The 22,197-nt window shown below is 40.1% G+C and overlaps 1 protein-coding gene and 1 long non-coding RNA gene across 2 annotated transcripts; both read right to left on the bottom strand.

Moving 5' to 3' along the window:
- Positions 1 to 114: 114 nt before the first annotated feature.
- On the bottom strand, positions 115 to 12,065 carry LOC115991421 (putative disease resistance protein RGA3). The gene is made up of 2 exons (XM_031115113.1): positions 10,294 to 12,065; positions 115 to 632 (listed from the first exon to the last, which is right to left on the bottom strand). The coding sequence occupies exons 1-2, from the start codon at positions 12,063 to 12,065 to the stop codon at positions 569 to 571; spliced, it is 1,836 nt and encodes a 611-aa protein (XP_030970973.1). The 3' UTR covers positions 115 to 568.
- Positions 12,066 to 20,698: 8,633 nt separating this feature from the next.
- LOC115991883 lies at positions 20,699 to 21,533 on the bottom strand. The gene is made up of 3 exons (XR_004092359.1): positions 21,361 to 21,533; positions 21,125 to 21,272; positions 20,699 to 21,006 (listed from the first exon to the last, which is right to left on the bottom strand). It is a non-coding gene; the product is annotated as an uncharacterized LOC115991883 (long non-coding RNA).
- Between the last annotated feature and the right edge of the window lie 664 nt (positions 21,534 to 22,197).

Raw genomic sequence — 22,197 nt, 5'->3', positions numbered from 1 at the left:
AAGTGTGGAGGTGGTTCTAAGGCATTCAAAACTGCTAAATCACTCTTCATTCTTCTTCTACTCTCTTCCCCTTTCTCTTCGAATTGACCTTCATCGATAAAATCTAGTTCCAAATCGTGGAGATGTATCTTCTTCTTCAACTGTGCATTCTGGGTCTCCCCTACATCTACCACATTTCCCAACCCATGCATTTTAAAGCTCCCTCCAAGTTGGTTCAAATTTTTTAATTCTCCAAGTTTACATCCTTCTTTATCATCCTTACCACCTCTGTTGAAATCACTTAATGTCCTAAGACAAGTCAATTTCCCAATCCCATTTGGAAATTTTAGTTTGAACCAGCTATCATTTGTATTAAATCTAAGCTGTCTTAAATTAATTAGTTTACCCATACCCCGTGGTAATTTCTTGAAATATTTACCATTATCAATATTCAAAGTTTGCAAATTACAAAGATTACATAAGGTTTCAGGCAATTCTTCTATTTCAACATTCTCATACATATGGAGACACCTTAAATGTATCAAATTTTCCACCGCATCTGGAAGTTTCGTACATGGGCAATCCAAAATTAATGTTTGTAAACATCTAAAATGATGCATAAGTCGGATAGGTGCATGTTAAACTCATAGTACCTTCTGACAGGAATGACGATTCTACATCCCATTGACGAAGATAATATTAATGACGAAGGAATCATCCATGACGAGGTCATCAGAAACAACGAAGAAAGCCATCATCACTGACGAAGGCAGGGAGTCATTCAATGCAGTCAATCAATGACCTGAGCAGTTACTAAATCGACCAAGCAGACCGTTGGGAGCCTCTTAAAAGTCTCATTACTAGACCAGGGGCGTTACTTCAGAGAGCATTAACAGCCCCAACGGCTAGCCTCTAAGGCCTCAGGTATAAAGCTTTCATACAATCAACGGAAGGTGATATATATGCAAAAATACTCTGAAAGTACATTCTGTTTCTTTACAGTGTTTGATTATTATCCTAACTTTGGCATCGGAGACTTTGTGGCAGGCACCACACCGGTGGCCCTCATCGAGCACACCTTCACATTCCACAGGGGATTCCATCTGCCCACTCTTACTGACGAATTTGTGTTCCATCAGTTTGGCGCCGTCTGTGGGAACGAGTTTTCAGATTCATACTCGAAAACGTAGTTTCCATCAATTCTCCATATCCAGATGGAATCCAACCCAGATTCAGCAACCTTGGCCCAGCAAGTTCAAGCCCTTGCAGCCACCATTGAGGAACTCACCAGACAGAACCAGGAAATGAAGCTGCGGCTCCAGCAGGTTCAACAAGCTCAACAGGAAGAAAACCGGTCCAAGGGTAACACGGAGGAAGAAGGGGATAGTCACCGGAGGGAAACCCCCCGGAGACCAACTACTCCGGACGAACAGAACTCAGATCTTCTCCGGGAAATGAGGAAAGAGATGGACGAACTACGGAGCGCTATCAAAGAAAAGACAGACCGGAGCGTAGACAAAATGATAAGGGCTACGGATTCGCCTTTCATTGCAGCGGTACTTGATTGCCCCGTGCCGTCAAAGTTTCGCTTGCCTCAATTAGAGCCATTCGACGGACTCAAGGACCCTCAGGATCATCTTAATACCTTTAAGACGACTCTGGGTCTTCAGCAACCACCTGACGAGATATTGTGTCGTTCCTTCCCTACGACTCTCAAAGGAGCTGCAAGAGAGTGGTTTACTAAGTTGCCAAACTCGTCCATAGACAATTTCGATCAGCTGAGTAGTGCTTTCTTGCGCCACTTCATAGGGGGACAACGCCCAAGGAGACCAGTAGATTACTTACTCACCATAAGACAGGGAGAGAAGGAGACTCTGAGGTCATATGTCAAGCGATTCACCCGGGAAACTCTGGAAGTAGACGAAGCTGATGACAAGGTGCAGCTGACGACCTTCAAAGCAGGGTTGAGATCCAGAGACCTCGTGGCCTCTCTTGCAAAAAAACCCACCAAAGACGATGGCTGAGATGCTCCTGAAGGCACAGAAGTACATGAACGCGGAAGATACTCTAGCTGCCATAAAAGATACTGAGAGGCTAGGAGACAAGTCCAAAAGGGAAGACGACCGCAGAGGGCAAAAGAGAGACAGACCAAAACGTCGGAACAATGACGGGAATAGAAGGAAAGACGACAAAAATCCTCGTCAGGTAAAATTTACTCCTTTGGTTATGCCTGTTGACAAGATTTTCACGCAGATCAAGGACAAGCATTATCTCAAATGGCCCAGGCCATTACACTCGTCCCCCAACGTACGTGACAAGAACAAGTATTGCCGGTTCCATAGAGACCACGGCCATAACACAGAAGATTGCAGAGACCTAAAGGAACAAATAGAGGAATTAATACGGAAAGGAAAGTTACAGAAATATGTAAAGAAAGGAGAATATAGCAAGTTCAGAGACGACAACAGGACCCAACATGAATCCTTCACTCGGGATGACGACCATCCGTCCCAGCCTCCACGCAAAGTGATCGGGGAGATAAACACGATCACAGGAGGACCATTCTCAGGAGGATCATTTAGATCACTCAAAAAAGCATGCCATAGACAGGTGAACAGCGTCCACACCATGCCTTCGTCCAAGCACCGACGAACATACCAAGACATGTCCTTTAATGAAGGAGACGCCAGGGGAGTAAAGCAGCCTCACAACGATCCCCTGGTCATAGTGCTGAATATAGAAAGGCTCAATACCAGAAGGATCCTTGTTGATAACGGGAGCTCAGCGGATATCATCTACCTCCCAGCCTTCCAGCTGTTGAGATTAGATCCAAAAAGGCTTCGCCCTTTTAACTCTCCGCTTGTCAGCTTCAGTGGAGACAGGGTCTACCCCAGGGGTATAATGACTCTGACGGTGACGGTAGGGACCTACCCATTGCAGTTGACCAAACAAGTAGACTTCCTGGTGGTAGATTGCCCCTCGTCCTACAATGTCATTATTGGGAGGCCCACCCTAAACAAATGGAAGGCGGCAACGTCAACCTATTGTTTGAAGGTGAAATTCCCAACAGACAACAGCATGGGTGAAGTGAAGGGTGATCAAGTCCTGGCAAGGGAGTGCTATCAGGCCGTACTGGCAAGAAAGGAAAACCATACGTGGACGATTGAAGAAAAAGAGGAAGACAGGATGGAGACCCTGGAAGCATTGGAGTTAATAGAAGGGAATGCGGACAAGACGACCAGGATAGGGATGACGCTAAGCCCCGAGATGAGAACGAGACTCATAAAGTTCCTTAAAGGGAATCTAGATGTCTTTGCATGGAGCCACGAGGACATGCCAGGCATATCTCCAGAAATAATCCAGCATAGGCTGAATGCGGACCCCAGCAGGAAGGCCGTTCAGCAACGACGAAGAACCTTCGCTCCAGAATGAGATCAGGTAGTAGCAGAGGAAGTGACCAAACTCTTGATGGCTGGATTCATCCGGGAAGTATATTATCCAGAATGGCTCACCAACGTCGTCCTGGTAAAGAAAGCGAACGGAAAGTGGAGAATGTGTGTAGAATTCACCGACCTGAACAAAGCATGCCCAAAGGACAACTTCCCTCTACCAAGGATAGACCAGCTCGTGGACTCCACTGCCGGACACAAGCTACTGATGTTCATGGACGCCTTCTCAGGGTACAACCAGATAAAGATGGCTGAAGAAGACCAGGAGAAGACCGCCTTCATCACAAGCCAAGGACTCTATTGTTACAAGGTGATGCCTTTTGGGTTGAAAAATGCTGGAGCTACGTACCAGAGAATGGTAAACAAAATGTTCAGCCAAAAGATTGGCAGGAACATGGAAGTATACGTGGACGATATGCTCGTCAAGAGTAAGGAAGAGCTCGCTCATCTGGATGACCTGGAGGAGACTTTTGCAACCCTGAAAAAACACCAGATGAAGTTGAATCCAAGCAAATGTGTTTTTGGGGTAGCCTCGGGAAAGTTCTTGGGATTCATGGTGTCCTAGAGAGGAATAGAAGCAATTCCAGAGAAAGTACGAGCTATCATTGACATGGCCTCACCCAAGACCGTCAAGGATGTACAAAAACTTACAGGAAGGATAGCAGCTCTAAATAGGTTCGTCTCTAGGGCCACAGACAAATGCCTGCCCTTCTTCAAAACCCTGAAGCAGACTTTTGCTTGGACCGACGAATGCGAAGCAGCGTTCCAAGAGCTGAAGCAATACCTGAGCAGTCCACCACTCCTGAGCCCGTCCAAAGGAGGGGAGAACCTATACTTGTACCTGGCGGTGTCAGCCTTGATTAGAGAAGAAGGCAAGAAGTAACTCCCTGTGTACTATGTCAGCCAAGCCTTTCAAGGAGCTGAGTTCAGGTACCCAAAGATCAAAAAGATTGCGTTTGCACTTATAGTAGCCTCGTGCAAACTCAGGCCGTATTTCCAGTCAAGTCCTATCCTTGTGATGACGGATCAACCAATTAAGAAATCAATGAACAAACCAGAAGCAGCAGGGAGAATGGTCCAATGGGCAATCGAACTCAGCCAATTTGACATCGAGTACCATCCAAGAACAGCTATCAAGGCACAAGCTCTGGCTGACTTCATCGCTGAATTCACTCTTCCAGACGAAGATGGAATTACAGACGAAGTTGATAAATGGACAATACAGACAGATGGTTCGTCAGCCCAAAAGAGGGGGGGAGTAGGGGTCGTCATAACCACCCCCGACGGAGAAGTGATGAAATATGGGGTTCAACTAAAGTTCCCAGCCACCAATAACGAAGCCGAGTATGAAGGAATATTGACGGGCTTGAGGCTTGGGAAAGCTCTTGGTGCCAAAAACTTGCTGATCCAGAGTGATTCAAAGCTGGTAATCGGACAGATCAGTGGAGAGTACGAGGCAAAGGAAGAAAGGATGCAGAAATACCTCAAACTGACAAGGCAACTAACTCAGGAGTTCGACACAGTGGAGTTCGTCCAGATACCAAGAAGCCAGAATATTGGGGCCGACGAAGTATCAAAACTAGCGTCATCAGAAGAAGGGAGGACAAGCACAGACATGGCAATAGAGATCCAGAAACACCCGAGTATTGAAGAGGTGGCGGTGTTCTCCATCCAGAGCACAGACACCTGGATGACGCCCATAATATCCTTCCTCCAGGACGGGCACCTACCTCAGAATACTGACGAAGCCAGAAAGGTCAAGAAGAGAGCAGCCAGGTTCACGATCCTGAATGACGTCTTGTACAAGAGAGGCTTCTCTATGCCTTATCTAAAGTGCGTCGACGAGGATGAGGCCAAATACATCCTGGAAGAAGTACATGGAGGAATCTGTGGCGACCATGCCGGCTCCAGATCCCTAGTCAACAAGGTGATAAGAGCAGGATATTTTTGGCCAACCATGCAGGGGGATGCTGCTGATATCGTCAGAAGGTGCGACAGATGCCAGCGGTACGGGAATGTGCAACGGCTTCCAGCGGAGAAAATGACGAGCATAGCCTCCCCATGGCCATTCGCACAATGGGGAATCGATATCGTCGGTCCTCTGCCCCAAGGTAAAGGTCAGGTAAAATTCCTTCTAGTTGCTATTGACTATTTCACAAAATGGGTTGAAGCAGGCCCTAGCAACCATCACTGAGGCTCGGATCCGGAGCTTCGTGTGGAAGAACATAGTCTGCAGGTTCGGGATTCCCTTGACGATCATATCTGATAATGGGAGGCAGTTCGACAGCCAAGGCTTCAGAGACTTCTGCTCGGACCTCGGGATCAAGAATCAGTTCTCATCCCCGGGACATCCCCAGGCAAACGGACAGACGGAAGTAACGAACAGGACGCTGCTCAAGATAATCAAAACCAAGCTGGACGAAGCAAAAGGTGCCTGGCCAGAAGAACTACCTAGTGTCCTGTGGGCATACAGGACTACAGCCAGAACCCCAACAGGAGAGACACCCTTCAGACTTACCTATGGCACAGAGGCTGTAATCCCAGTAGAAGTTGGAGTAACAAGCATCAGACGAGGAACTTTCAGAGATGGACTCAATGACGAGGAACTGCGGTTCAACCTGGATTGCCTAGATGAAGTAAGAGACAATGCGTCCGGTAGAATGACAAAGTATCAAAAAAAGATGGCCGAGTACTACAACAAGAGGGTTAAACTCAGGCGTCTGGACATAGGGGACCTCGTCCTTCGCAAAGTCACTATAGCAACTAAAGACCCTACTCAAGGGAAGCTGGGCCCAACGTGGGAAGGGCCTTACCGCGTCATTCACTACTCTAGACAAGGAAGTTACCATCTTGAAACTATGGACGGACAAAAGCTCCCTCGTCCTTGGAACATTGAGCATTTAAAGAAATACCATGAGTAAATGTAATACACGAATGCATTCGTTCTCGAAGTTAATAAAAGTATTATTCCTCTGATGTTTTTGCACAGGCAGTACTGGTCAACCATGAGGCCTATAAATCACTAAGTAACAAGATTCCGCTTTGACGGATGTAAGTTACTGACGACCATCGTAGGATGGTTAAAAGACTAAGTAACAAGATTCCGCCTTGACGGATGTAAGTTACTGACGACCATCGTAGGATGGTTAAAAGACTAAGTAACAAGATTCCGCCTTGACGGATGTAAGTTACTGACGACCATCGTAGGATGGTTAAAAGACTAAGTAACAAGATTCCGCCTTGACGGATGTAAGTTACTGACGACCATCGTAGGATGGTTAAAAGACTAAGTAACAAGATTCCGCCTTGATGGATGTAAGTTACTGGCGATATAAAAAAATAAAAAATAAAAAAATAAGTGACAAAAGTCCACCTGGACGGACATAAGCCACTCAGGCAGCACCCCCTGGCAGTCGCAAGTGGCAGGAGTCTAGCTGACGGAGAAAAGAGTGCAGTACATCAAATCAAAACAGGATGCAACAACTAATTAACAAAGCACAAAACTGTAGACGGATGTAAATCAGCCAAAACATCTAGAGGAAAAGTAAGTACGCTTCATTCCAGCCCATAACCACTGGGCCACTATCATTGTTTTCAAAATAAAATTAGCTATTTTGAAATTAGATTTACAAAAAGAAAAGGCCCAAAACAAGACGGGCACCCACCATAAAACAAAAAATTTCTAAGTATTCAAATCAGGCATCAGCTGTGCCTTCACTGGCCGGTACGTCAGTAACAGGCTCAAGCGCGTCATCACCAGGGGCAGAAGATGAAGCCGCCTCATCCAGAGCCATTTCCTTGTCAACCTCTTCCAAGTCCAGACTCTCCAGGTTGACTCCAGAAGGATGCTTGATCATATACCTCCGGAGAAGCTCGAAACCTTTGAAATACCAACTGAAGAGCACAGTATTGTACTCGTCAGTGGTCTGGAAAGCCTCCACGGATCGAGCAGCGATGGTCACAAGTTTCTCCTTGGCTGCAAGAAGCTGCTCGTCCTTCTCGTGAGTCAACCCGCGCTCAACTCTGAGGTCGTCCTCCAGCACTTTGACCTTCTCCTTCAAAGTCGTTGCCTCGTCTATGGAGGTGATCAGGTTCGTCCTCAGATCAGAGTTCTCTTTCTCCAAGGCCTCCATCCGGGTTGTCAGAGACGCCACCTTGGCCCCTTGAGTGAGGTATTCAGCGGTAATATGAAGGCTCTCTCCCAACACCTGGAGGGAATTATGAAGTCGTCTGTAAAAAGAAAAAAAAAATGATGAAATGTAGAAGGAAGAACTCCATACCTGGACGAGTTTGTGAACATGACGAGAAGCCACATCGTTTAAGGACATGTCAGAAAGAGCCTTCAAGTCCGCTGGAGTGACGACCTCGTGAGCTCTTTCTACGGCCAATGTCTCGTCATCCCATATTGTGGATGAACGAGTATCAGTCTTCTCCTTCCCTTTGCTAGCCACACGCGGCCTTTTGGAGCCGGGAGTAGGAATCTCCTCTATTGAAGCGGTCGGGGAGGCAGTCCTCGTCATTTCAGAAGCTATGGAAGGAACGATACTAAGGGGCATGGAGGCAGGACCCTTCTCGGTAACCCGCACAGCCTTCTTCCCCAGATTGGACAGTGGTTCGTCCTTCTTCGATCTCATCTTTGCGTACATATCCTTGTTGAATTTTGTCGTCATCTCTGTAAGAAGAAAATGCCTGTCAAAGATTGCTTAAGTGTACATAAGAAGAATCAGCATTGACGAAGTTAAAACTTACTCCTTTTGCCTTCAATGCCAAGTTGACGAAGAACGAAAGGAGACGGGTCAGGACCGAGATTGTAAAATGCAAGAGACCGGGGGTCAACCAGTTCTTCCCAGCTCTCAATCGTCTCAGCGTACCCGATCGCAGTCTCGATACGTTCCTTATACCGGCTCTTCAGTCCAGGCCGTCTCTTAACTATACCAAACAAAGAAACAAAGAAGTTAGCAAGGCCAGAGCCTCAAAGTTGGCAAAATTAAAACGACGGGGAGAAATACTGACGCACCTAAGGTCGGGGTTCCCCACTGACGGAGCAACCTCGGGATATCACCCTAATCACTGCTGGATTGAGTCTCGAAGTCGTCCCCAGACACAAAGAAAAAGCGCAACTTCCAATACGTGAATGACGAGGGCAATCCCTTGACGATCCTAGTCTTTCTCTCCCAAGGGATTAATTCATAATACCCCCATTCCTTAGACTCTTTCAAACGATACAAGTAGGTGAGCTCGCCTATCCTGATCATATCCCCGTTGGAGGCCAACCATATTTTCATACAGTTGATGACGATCCTCCACGAGTTAGGCATGAGCTGCCCGGGAGCTATACCAAAGTGATCTAAAAGTTCCATCAGGAACGGGTGGACGGGGAGCCTAAGCCTGCAGGTGAAAGTTGACTCGTAAAAGCATATTTCGCCTGGAAAAAAAGTGGCAGGCCCTATCTTCTTCCCTAGGTAGACGAACACGAACCCTAGACGGAAACTGAAACCTATCCTTGAATCTATTTACGGTCTCGGCATCCAGACCACAAATCTCATTGAGGGCATAAAAAGCCCTAACCTCTCGAGGGCCAGAGACGGCTGTATCTCCTTCAGCCGGGTCACCACTGGATGATAGCCCAGTCTCAAGGTCACTAGACCTAACCTCAGACATTAATCCTCTCCCTCCTAAACCCTCGAACCAATTGAGCGATTGACGGAGCAAGGGCAACAATTCGCCCAAAACCACGCTCAGACTATTGCCCTCATACACAAAATTTTCTAAAAACGGGTAAGTACCCAAAGACCCCCCTAGATGCGCAAAAAGGAAGGAGATCAACGGGCAAGCTATCCTAACCTCCAAGCTATCAACCATGGAAAATGCAGAAATCGAAGGGAAGAAAAATACGGTACAAAACTAAAACCCCAAAAGAAAAACAAGGACCAACAACAGAAGAAAAATAAAAGGGAATAGCAAATCAGAAATTATACTACAGTAAAAGAAAAAAGAAGAAAGAAAAAGGAAAGAGAAACGTACCTCTAATGGCGGAACAGCAGAAGCACAACGCAAGGTAATTTGGAGAAGAAAGGAAGTCCCAAGAAAATGCTCAGAGTATCACTGAAGAATTTGTCTGCCTTTGCTCTCTGAGAAGTGGAAGAAAAATTAAAGAAGAGAAGTTTTAAATGTGGGCCAAAAACGATTGAAAAACCAGCGGGAAACCCAAGGGTCATGCCATTAATTCCACAGATCATCACACGCCACGTGGCCATGATCGCGTGTAGTGCCGCCACTAAGCATTAAAAGCGGAACAGAACCCCAAGAGTCACAAGAGAAACTTTTCATCTTCTGTGATCGTCATGACGTGTCACCGACGACCCCAGAACCTGGGGGGCAACTGACAGGAATGACGATTCTACATCCCACTGACGAAGATAATATTAATGACGAAGGAATCATCCATGACGAGGTCATCAGAAACAACGAAGAAAGCCATCATCACTGACGAAGGCAGGGAGTCATTCAATGCAGTCAATCAATGACCTGAGCAGTTACTAAATCGACCAAGCAGACCGTTGGGAGCCTCTTAAAAGTCTCATTACTGGACCAGGGGCGTTACTTCAGAGAGCATTAACAGCCCCAACGGCTAGCCTCTAAGGCCTCAGGTATAAAGCTTTCATACAATCAACGGAAGGTGATATATATGCAAAAATACTCTGAAAGTACATTCTGTTTCTTTACAGTGTTTGATTATTATCCTAACTTTGGCATCGGAGACTTTGTGGCAGGCACCACACCGATGGCCCTCATCGAGCACACCTTCACATTCCACAGGGGATTCCATCTGCCCACTCTTACTGACGAATTTGTGTTCCATCACCTTCCACAAAAATGAAGAAAGAGAGTGCGTAGATTTATTGCACGGTAAACGAGTTCAAGAATTTGCATTTCTTTTGAAATTTCTAAACTTAAATGGCAAAGACTTTTACAATCTATCTCCAAATTCTTATCACCATTGATTTCGAAATATTCATTTATCCTAATTGATTGGGCGAAGTCATACACTATATCATGCATTTTGCACCTTATTATTACCCCATTATCAATCTTAACATCTTCGAAGAAAGAGTGTATGACCAAATTTTCGAAGTATTCTTCTCCCGTAATTTCCATTTCTTTACTTTCCCTTGTCTCTATATATCCTTGTGCCATCCATAGGAAGACCAATTGATCTTTGTTAAAGACATAATCTTTTGGAAAGACACCACAATATAAAAAACAAAGTTTCATTGGCAAGGGCAAATCATAGAAACTCAATAATAATGGTGCAAAAAGACCTTTTTTAACATATTCTATTTTCCACAAATTACTATGCAAAATTCCCTCCCACTGTTCTCTACTGCTTTTGAAACGCATAAGACTCCCTAGAGTCTTTGCAGCAAGTGGCAAGCCTTTACACCTATTTGCTATTTGTTTGCCAAGGTCTTCCAATTCGATACGTTGTTCTACATTCTTATAAAAAAATGCTATTTTACTAAACAACAACCAACAATCCTCGTTAGACAATACCCTCAAATTAATAATATGGGCACTCTCCATTATCATTGCAACTTTTTTATTACGAGTGGTAACTAAAATTCTACTAGCTTGAGCACCACATTTGAGAGTATTTTTGAATGATTCCCACTTTGTTGAGTCTTCAGTCCACACATCATCTAATACAAGAAGAAATTTTTTTCCATCAATTAAAGCATGAATTTGACCCAAAAGAGTTTCAAATTCAGTAATATTATTGAGGGATTCATGTCCAAGGCTAGCCTCTTGAATGATAGCTTTGGCCACCGTGCACTGATCGAAAGGATCAGAAACACAAACCCACATTCTTTTTTGAAATTTGGCTTTCACTTCAAGATGATTGTAGGCTAGTTGGGAAAGAGTTGTTTTACCAATACCTCCCATGCCCACTAAGGAGATCACACGAGGATTTCTTTCTTCCTGACTACCCACGCCTAACAGGTTGCTCAACAGTTCATCCCTATAGTCATCACGACCAATTATATCGGACACATCCACAAAGGACGTGGTTGTTGGTCGCTCAACTTCTACATGTGAATGCCTAGTCAAGTCAAACCCATAGGTCACTTTATCTTTGAGAATCTTATCTAATGTTTGTTTCAGGTTTTCTATCTTGTGACCAATCTCATGACGCAGAGAAAGGTTTTCTATCTTGTGACCAATCTCATGACCCAGAGAAAGGTTATCTACTTGACGAAAACAGCATGATAGAGAGGGGAAGAATGAACATGGTACCTTCTTCTTCAGGGCAGCAGGATTGTTATTAGGAACAGCTCTTTCTTCTTCTGTTTTAATTTCTGATTTGATCCTTGCAGTGTTCCACTTGTCCAACACGTCATCCATCATGTAGTACATGTCTCTGAGCTGATCTAACCAAAGCTTCACAGCTGCTTCCGTCCACTGTCTCTCCTCAGCATCATTGAGCATTGCCTGGACGATTTTGAAACTGTTAGAAAGCTTTTCGATTTCTTCATCAATGCCAACAATCAAGTTTATCTCTTGTTGAGCCTGCTGAACAGCGATTGAACCCAATTGCTTCAAGAGATCAGTAGCTAGTAACAGTAGTGCATCAGCCATATATAGTTAATGGAGACTGAAAGTTATAAGTTGAGAATACAATAAAGAAACAGAATGCGAATGACAAAAATAAGGAGCAAAGTGAGAAATAGATTACGCAATAGCAGGTGTGCTTGTGCTTCTTCTCTCCTACTTAGGGGTGTGCATGGGTCGGGTTGGGTCGGGTTGAGGGGATTTTTTGACCCAACCCACCGTGGTGGGTCAAAAAAAATTCAACCCGACCCAATCCATCATATAAGTTCAACCCAACCCACATGGGTCGGGTTGGGTCGGGTTGAACCCATGGGTTTGACAAATTTTTTTAGTATTATTATTAAATTGAGTAGAAAAAAAAAATATTAATATATTAAAAAAAACCTTAATATTAGTATCAATGTAACTCTTTAAAGGCAAACAATACTAATAACAAAACAACAATAGTAATTTATTAGGATTTGTGTGAACTAATTGACTTTTATATAAGATAGGAAGAACTGACTATTTGAAAAAATTTATTATTTATATAATATATTTTTTATATATATTAAATTAGTATTAGTAGGAGGAATTGAGGAAATGCTGCTCTACAACTTTTTTTTTTAATTATTAAATATAATATATATATATATATATATATATATATATATATATATATATAAGTGCCCTACAATTGATTTAAAAAAAATTATTAAATATAAAATATATTTTAAATATATATTAAATATGGGTGGGTCGGTGGGTCGGGTCGGGTTTGGCGGGTTTGTAATTTTATGACCCAAACCCAACCCGACCCGCCATTAAAAAAAATTTTGTAACCCAACCCAACCCACCAAGCCTTAAAAACCGACCCAACCCGACGGGTCGGGTTTGGCGGGTCGGTGGGTTTTCTGCACACCCCTACTCCTACTATTCGACTTTTATAACGAACTAGCAGTCTCAGTGAATAATGAAAACATTTAATATTTATTTATTAAGATAATTGCTACTATTTCTTTTTTTTTTTTGGAGAAAGATACCTCTAAACTATTAAAAATATTAAAAAGAAAAAAAAAAAACTAAAAGAAAAACCTCTAAAACTCATGACACTTACTAAATTACTATAATTAATTAGGAACTTTTTAGTTAATTAAAGCAGTGTAAACTAGTGTAAGAACATGCTAATTAATTAATTGCTTTCTGCATAAAATTGCCCAATAAAATAGAACTGATCATCATTGACATCAGTCAATGATAACGTTCCACGTGTCACTAATTGAATGGTTATGCATGATTTTCATTTTCAACTACCTTGAAAATCTTGGCTTCAAAGGCATCCCGTCACTCCATGCTTCCGCAATATTATTAGTTGGAATTTGGAAAGATAAAATATCAGAGGTAGGACGGATAAATTCCACTAAGCCTGATTGAAGGAAATTTGTGTAAATTTGACTAAGCATGATTGAAGGAAAATTGTGTAGGGTGAACAAACAACTTGTTTGAAAATAAATGATCATATGAGAACAAACAAAGGAGGAAGACAATCAAAAGATGGGGTCTTAGAGCTTCCTATACATAACACAACTTGTTTGAAAATAAAATATTTACACAATTGGGTGGAGTTGTTATAATTCCATTAAGCATGATTGAAGGAAAATTGTGTAGGGACAACAAACTGACTTGTTTGCAAATAAATGATCACGGTCTTATCAAAATAAAATAAAACTAAAAAAATAAATGATTTGTTTGAAAAGTCCATTCCCTAGCTACGTGTGTATATATATGCAAGGAAAAGTCGACTTGTTTGAAATAAAAGTCGACAAGTAGACTTGGTCCGTATATAATATTTATTTCAAAAACGTTAGCTGGCATTTGGATATAGTCGACTTGTTTGAAATAAAAATGGACATTGTTGTAAATATATGCAGGGTAGGACAAGCCTAAATCCATCTTTGCCCCACCTTAGGTTGCAAGGCAAAAATCTCACCCATCTCGACTTCACCATTCCTATAAGGTAGTGTAGGTCCAGCAAATCAAAGCAAAATTGTGATCCCTAAAATTAGACATGATTTTCTTTGGAACCAATGACCCACACAAAAATCCACAGGTGACATTGTTTAAAACAAGATAATAAGAGTCTTCTTTCATTTGGAAGCCTTTTTAGGGATGAGCAGCCCCTGAATCTTAATGGAATCAAATAAGCATCAATTGTTGGGCTCCGCTGTTATCTGCTACAAAGAATTCAACACGGCCACTCAACATAATTAACTAGTTAGATTAGGTGAGTGTGATTTCTCATGAATGACAAATTAAAACTTGAAGGGTATCAATTTCTTACTAAACAATTTAGCTGACAGGTCCCTATCTTTTTTTTTTTTTTTTTGATAGAGATAAAATTTTATTAAAACCACAAACAGAAGGACAAACAAAACAGAAAAGGAAGCAATCCCTCAATCAAGGAGCTATTCCTCCTTGATAATAGTTACAACATCAGTAGCAAACAAAACATCAAGACACCCTGCACTAGAAGACCTTAAGGAGTAAGGACCACTTGGGCTAAGGCTGTTTAAGTTTGTGGGAGTTCGGCTTGGTTCTCTTCACTTAATGAGCCTTGTGAACCAGTTTGTGCACAAAACAATACTCCAAGACACTAAAGAACAAATGAACAATATATAAATGATCAAATAATCGTTAGATTCCGGTATTGTCAAAGGACGGTGAATAATAATGGCACCTCCTTGCTTGCACATTCTCAGATCTTGGCTTTTCCTTTGGTCATGCTCCTCACATTCTCTGCCTTCTTTGTCTATTCTGTCTTTTGTGCGTGTTCTCTCTAATAAGGATGACAAGTTTGCTCTTATCCCTTTTTACAAAAGGGGTTAGGCCTTTACGGGCCCATTTTTCTCTGTTGGGTTATAAAAGAATGGAAGGGTCTAAGGCTCTATTAATTTTTTTCGATTTGCCCAAGCTATTCCGCATCAGATTTGCCCAGGTTGTTCTGCAGCAGATCTGTTTTGGGCTTTTCCCCTTATCTGTGCTATTTTGGGTTATATTAGGCCCACAATTACTCTTTTTGAAAGATGCCCCTTCTGGGGGTTACCTTTCAGTTTCATTCCCCATTTAAGGTAGGCTGGGCCATTCTTGGACCCCTTTTTATTACCTTATTCAAATGTAGTTTGCAGCAGGCCATTTACTCTACATTTTTCTCTTACACTATGTTTGGTTGGAGGGATTATAGGGAGGATAGAAAACAATGGGTGGAAAATGGTGTGGAAAACAGTGTTTTCCACTATTTGAGAAGCAAAGGAAAAAAGAGAGGATGGAAAACCAGGAGAAAATTTTCCTCCCGAGCCCACCAATTTTTTTCCTCCCAAATCGGGAGGAAAACTGTGGAGAGAGAACTGCTCTTACCGTGGAATTACACAAATGCCCTCTCCCACCTACCCTCCTCACAAACACAACGGCTGTTCTGGAATCAAGTAAAAAAAAAAAAAAAAAAAACAGAGACCGAGAGCTGGAGAAAAAAAAGAGAGAAAGCACTTCTTGAATGAGGGAGATAAAGAAAGAAAAGAAGGGGGAGATAAAGAGATAAAGACAACGTGTATGGAGGAAAAAAAAAAAAAACACAGAGAAAGCGAGCTGGAGAAAAGAAAGAGAGAATGAGAGTGCTAGATGATTTGCTAGAACGTGTGTGGAGAAAAAGAAAAAGAAGGGTTGGGGATAGAGATAACAACGTGTGTGGAGGATACAACATAGAAGAAGAAGAAAAAAAACAAAAACAAAAACAAAAACGTATGGATGAAATGAAAAGATTGAAAAGAGAAATAATATAAAGAATAAAAAATCCTAATTGAGAAATATTACTATAATATTTTGACAATAAATTTTAAGTAACAGATTGTTATTAGTTCATATTGGTGAGTAAAAAAATAATTTCAGTGGTGGGTTCAAATTATAACTAGTAACAACTTTTCACATAAATTTTGTTGTGAAAGTATTGCGAAAAATGTTGTGGATGTAACATTTCTTATTGAAAAATATAATTGTTGGTAAATTTTATATAATTTAATGAGTACAAATAAATCTATTTCTTACATATTATGTAACAAGGGTATAATAGTCAATTTATATAAACTACTTTTTCTATCCTCCCACTTTTTTTTTCAACCAAACAAAAGAGTTTTTCATCCTTCCACTTTTCCATCCCTCCAACCAAACACACACGAGGGAAAACTAAATATTTTCTATCCTCTCACTTTTCCATCCTCCCATAATTTTCCATCCTCCCACTTTTCCACTCTTTCAACCAAACGGACCCTTAGCCTACGCATAAGCTGAAGCAGTGAGAGGAAATAGTTCCAATTTCAAAATTGTTTTCCATTCACATTCAATTCAAGAATACAAATAATGAAGTTCAATTGGTAGGATTATTTTATTGAACAGATTTGGGATATAATCATTGATTGAGTTCATTCATATGTGAAAAACACTCCATTTATCAATAATCAAATTGAGAAATTTCATCAATACTAGTAAAACGTATCACAAAAATAAGAGAAATTAAAAAAGAATCAACTTTTACTCTACTTGTATGTTATAATTTTAATTTTAAAAAATTGAAGTGACAACTGTTGATGCAAAAAATCGTCAGTTGAGTTCTTCGTCTACATGGATGGATGATGACAATTGATTTGTCTAGAGACAAACTTGCAATAAGATGTGACATAAAGAAAAAAAAAAAAAATACACCGGTGTGGTGTGTGCCAAAAAACCCTCTAATGATAAAGTCAGATGGAATTCAATTGCAATATCACAATGGAATTCAACTTTGGGAGTATTTTTGGGATTAGAATTGTGTACCCTTTGGTTATTCTTCTTTGGCTTTATAGCCTTCTTGTCCTTAATGAGCAACGAATCTTTGCATTCATTCTCATTTGTAACGATTAATACATTACAAACTGATGCTTTAATTTGTGTGACGTCTTCTTTTTTGTTACTGCGTCTGTTACTCTTTACCATAAATGCTCACCATAAATACGTAACATATCTTGGGTTTGTCCATAATGCATGAGCGAGCAGTTTCCACTCATTTCATGGCTTCCATGAAAGTAGTTGAAAATGGCAACAAAATAAAATATTGGACTAGGTTTTTTTTTTTTTTTTAAGCATCGAAAACACCTTGAATCATCATCATTTTGGTGTAAGGACCACTTGTAGTTGTGGAATACTTTATAAGGTGAGGCTAATGCCATTGAGTATCAATGCATTCCCAGTGTCTTTTAATTGTTCTGACAATATTTCCAATGTATTTTAATTGGTGTATTTCTATTGCCTTGTTTTATGATTTGGTATATATATTCTAAAGTGTGGTAAAGTATAATTATTTTGTGGATCACTTAATTGAAATAAATTGATAATTTCACTGCATAGTTAATATAGGAATCTAAACTAGAAATTTCATGGACAATCCCTGCTATTCATTTTACTTTCCAATTGTTGCTTCTAATATGGTTGTTCCCATGCTAGCATTTACTATCGGAGTTTATGGTTCTTTCTCTCTCTTCTCCTCCTGTTATCTCTAGGGTTCCTTAACTCTTATTGCTTCCAAATGGTTCTCCCCATTTCTTAATAAGGTTATTACCAAAACCTTTTTGTTGTTAATTACCTTGGGCTCAGTGAAAATGATTTCAATTCAGCTGAGCCACAAGACTATCAAGCTGCATTTATTCGAGCCATGCTCCCGACACAGCATGACCAACCAATTCAATTTGGGAGTTCATATTTAAACCCTCACTGGATGATGCAGCAATAGAAATAGGTGTTGCTACCTTTTCTTTAGTATCAATAGGAGATTCTTTGTCAAGTGACTGAACCCATAACAGATCAGGCTCCTCTCCGTTGTTCCCAAGCTCAAATGAAGATGACCTACGTACGGTGCTTACCCAATTCATCTATACTAAGTAACAGCCCAATTTGGCTTCCCATTCCCAACGTGATCCTCTTTATGTTCAGAATAAAAAATCTTCTAAAAAACAAAAACAAATACTCTAGTAATAGTACTTTCCATACAAGTGAAAGTCAAATTCGTGTAATTATTTAGTAGGGTAAATTGCAAATTATATCCCCTAAAGTTTGGAGGTGTTTAGATTTTACACATTGAAATTTCAGAATTTAGATTTTACCCCCAGAAATTTGAAAGTGTTTGGATTTTACAGCCTGACATTTCAGAATTTGAATTTTACCCCCCTAAATTATTGAGGTGTTTGAATTTTATCTCCCTAAATTCTGAAATTTTATGGTGTAAAATCCAAACACTCTCAAACTTTAGAGCTATAATTTGCAATTTACCCTATTTAGTACTCTTGGAACTTCCCATCACTCGTGAATAGTAGGCCCCACCATAAATTTAATCACTATCAGATAAAAGAAGTGAGCATGCATTTATAGTATTCCACAAGAATAATAAGTCCTACCATAAATTTAATTACTATCAGGTAAGAAAATGGAGCTTACATTTATTATTGTACTCCTAGAACACTTATCATCATCAAAAACAAAAGCTTTGGTCTCAAAGAGTCAAAATGTTAAGGTGGCTATAAATCCTGAAGAGATTGATTAGAGTTGACATGTGTGTAAACAAACTAAAATTTTTGCATCTTTTACTGATGCATAGTCCAACCCAAGAGTATATGAGGGAGAAAAAAGTTTTTTTCTTTTCAAAAGAAAAAAACTAAAATGAGCCAATATTAAATTGACTAAATAAACTAAAATTTGGTAATGGGACACCTTGGAGGCCAAGATCTAGATGGACCGGCATCCTCATTCACAATCAAAGCAGCAAGCTCCATCGATTTCGGAGATTGATTTAAACGTCATTACAACAAGAAGGAATAGTGGAAAAAGGATTGTGGAGACGATTTTACCAAGTCACAAAACTCCTTGCTAAAACAACATTCCTACTTGTTAAAAGCCACCTGTTTTGAATAAATCCCAGAAAGGAAAGAAGGAACAGCCCATTCAGAAAGCGCCACATAATCAACTAGAGAATCTCATTGTTTGTCAGCAATCTGTTGAAAATTTAAGGGTTAAATGACAAAAGACCATTGATAGTAGACTAGAGTATCACCTAAAGGCTAAAGCTATGAGTGACATTGGAAGAGGTTTCATCACAACTTAAGCAAGTGATCCATATTCTGAAATTTTGGGGTAAATATCTCCTTTGTGACAATATACATATTGGGAATGGCTCTAGGGATAAGGAGGTTGACTTGTATCATTATTTATCAGAGTCTTAACAGATGGAATTGCTTTTGTAGCCTTCAGTGGGGCTTTCTCTTGGAAGAGGCATATTTGACAACGGGAAACAGTCAATAATTAAAAGAAAAGGTTTTATAGAGGAGGCACTAGAAAATGACAAAATTTTCCAAGGTATATACGGATGCTCAAGGCCTTTTTCAAAAGATAAGCATGCAGACTTAGATTATTTATATATTCAAAGTAATATACTGTGGTTCTTTTCAAAAGTATCGTGTCAAGAAGCACAAGTGGGCCCCATCTACATCAGACAATTTCACACAAAAATGTTACGAATCAGCAATGCTAGAGCAAACCGCAAGATTTAAGAGGACATACTTTACATAATTAGTGTCAACTATCAACATACAAAAAAATAAAAAAAAAAGGGATACAATAACACAAAAAACATCAAATTAACAGCTACTCTAATTGGACAGTGCTGCTAGTCACTTTATTCAGCCATTTTTTCTTCTAATATGGTTGTTCCAATCTAAGAGTTGGTGGCTCTTCCTCACTATTTCCTCGTGACATCTTTAGGAACTCATATATGCTTAGGTCTTGTTGCTTCCAAATGGTTCTACCTATTTATTAATAAAATTTGTGGTACATCCCTTCTTTTCTATCCCCGATCAAGGACATCTGTATGGTCCAAGTCTTCAAGAAACTCAACTGATTGGTTGACGACTGTAGTTTTGCCCACATCATGTCACTTATCATGACCTTGCTTTGTTTCTCACTATTTCTCAATTGCACACTGCACACACAAAATGAGCAAACAAGTCCATATTATATTAATGGCTAGTTGCCAATCATAAAACCAATATGCTCCTGCCCTAGTTGAATGAACTCATCTATCATATAATGAAATTTTGAATATAAACTTGCTTACAGGTTCATTGATCATGTTTTCAGATCAATAGGTGCAACAAGCTGTGTAAAGCAGGCTAGATATTTAAAGGTTGAATGAATGGACATTTGTTCAATTGGTCATTATGGACATGTATAATGTAGCAAGAAGCATAATCTCACACAAAGGGTACACAAAGGGTATATACATTTGCAAACCCACAAACACATACATATAGCTCACAGAGACAGCTAGACATGAGTGAGGAAGACAAAAAATTTCCAACCAAGAAGAAACTTACATGGAATGGAATATAAGCATGTCTCCCATTGATAGGCTCAACTGTGAATCCATATACCTTGCCACTGAACCATGAATAGCCCTGTGTGCAAGGAAGGTTGAATACACTTTTCAGATGCATTGCTCAAAACAACACAGATCATGTAATTGGGATCTGCAAAACAAGCAAACAAAGGCTTATCCTTTGCCCATCAATTTGTAGGACAAGGGACAGAGGAAGGAACTATAAATTTTCCTCTTATATCGATTTTAGACTTCTCCAAATACATGAATATCTCTTTAGACATAAATGACAGCCTGACACGATAACATTCAAGAAAATGACCCAAAAAAAAAGTAAGTTTAAAATGCATGGAAACTACAAACAACATACAAACAAGATCACAATTGTATCCCCATTTAGCAACCCTGTCATGAGGGAGAATTCTATCCATGAACGTTAGCCAACAAATGAAGGAATGCTTAGGAATAGCAATACAAATCCGAACCAAACACCATCAATCAACAACTGGAATCTTTTACCTAATCTTATTCCAAATTGATCTACATTAACAAAATGAATAGAAAAACAGCAATTTATTTACAATAAGGAGCGAAAATAAGGACTCATTTGTCAATTGAACAAACAAAACACAAGTTAAGGGAAAATTATATCAAGTACCATGACTAGTAGTGTTAATCTGTGACCACCTAGATGGGGTTTTCTCTTTGAGATTGATCTTGATCTTTCTTCATCATCCATTGCAAGTTTTTTGTGTTAATCTGCTAGGCTTATGCTATTTGTAAAATCCAGAGGACCTGTCTTTGATCTGAATCATAAGTGCCAAACAGATTAAGATTATCTTGAGATGAGCGAGATGTGACCTAGTTGACAATCATTTGAAGCATAGAGAGTACCGGAGTTCCAATTAATGTGACAATTGTCAATAATTTTAGGAAGTCCAGCCAAAAAAACTCTGGGGGTAGTCCTCCAAATTTCCTACAGAGAAGAGTAATCTTTCACACAAATTTCAAATCCACAAATTATCATTGTGTAGAAACTTATTAATATCACATAGCCCAGTCCACTTTAAATTAAGGATCTCAAAAATCTCAAATTTTTATTCCGTGTGACCATAACATAGAAAACCAAAAATAATGCTAAACTAAATTGCATTCCCGTACAAACCACTGAAATCCTTGAGCTCCTGCTACTCTGAATGAATAAACTCTTGAGACGCACAAACAAATAATTATCAAAGAAATAAATTGGAGCTGTTCGCAAGGTGAAGACAACTACATAGGCTAAATCTTAAAACTTATTAATGGCAATGAAAACAAATTTATTATAGGATGTGATCCAGTGTGCTTTAGATAGTCTTATATGTGCCATATGACCACTCCCTCTTAAGCAAGATATGCTTACCCATAAGGAATATAGTTTTGAGTTCAGCTTGCAATAATAAACAAAATGTAGGTACATGAGAAAAAAAACAAATAGCACAAGACCATTTTGTTAAGATTTACTAGTATAATTATTTTGTAGTATTAAACCTGAACTCTACTGTAACTTCTAGAATCACTGTGCCCATAAAAAATATCTAACAATATATGTTGGCCATGGATCAGTTCTCATTAACATTTATACTCTGCAGATTTTGAGAGTATACAATTCTCTAACTCATAATTAATTGCTTAAGGTACACAATCAATACAAGATTACAACTCAACCATCAGGAACTTTCTTTTCAACAT

The sequence above is a fragment of the Quercus lobata genome, chromosome 5 (assembly GCF_001633185.2).
Source record: "Quercus lobata isolate SW786 chromosome 5, ValleyOak3.0 Primary Assembly, whole genome shotgun sequence".
In the NCBI taxonomy this organism is placed as follows: Eukaryota; Viridiplantae; Streptophyta; class Magnoliopsida; order Fagales; family Fagaceae; genus Quercus; species Quercus lobata.
Note: the sequence above shows the minus strand (reverse complement) of the source record. Positions and strands in the feature narration are given on the sequence as shown.

Excerpts from the sequence above, each read along its gene's own strand:
- LOC115991421 (XM_031115113.1), bottom strand. The coding sequence starts at position 12,065 with ATGGCTGATGCACTACTGTTACTAGCTACTGATCTCTTGAAGCAATTG. Across the intron at positions 633-10,293 it reads TTTCTTCATTTTTGTGGAAG|GTACTATGAGTTTAACATGC; the intron begins GTGATGGAACAC and ends TCCTGTCAGAAG.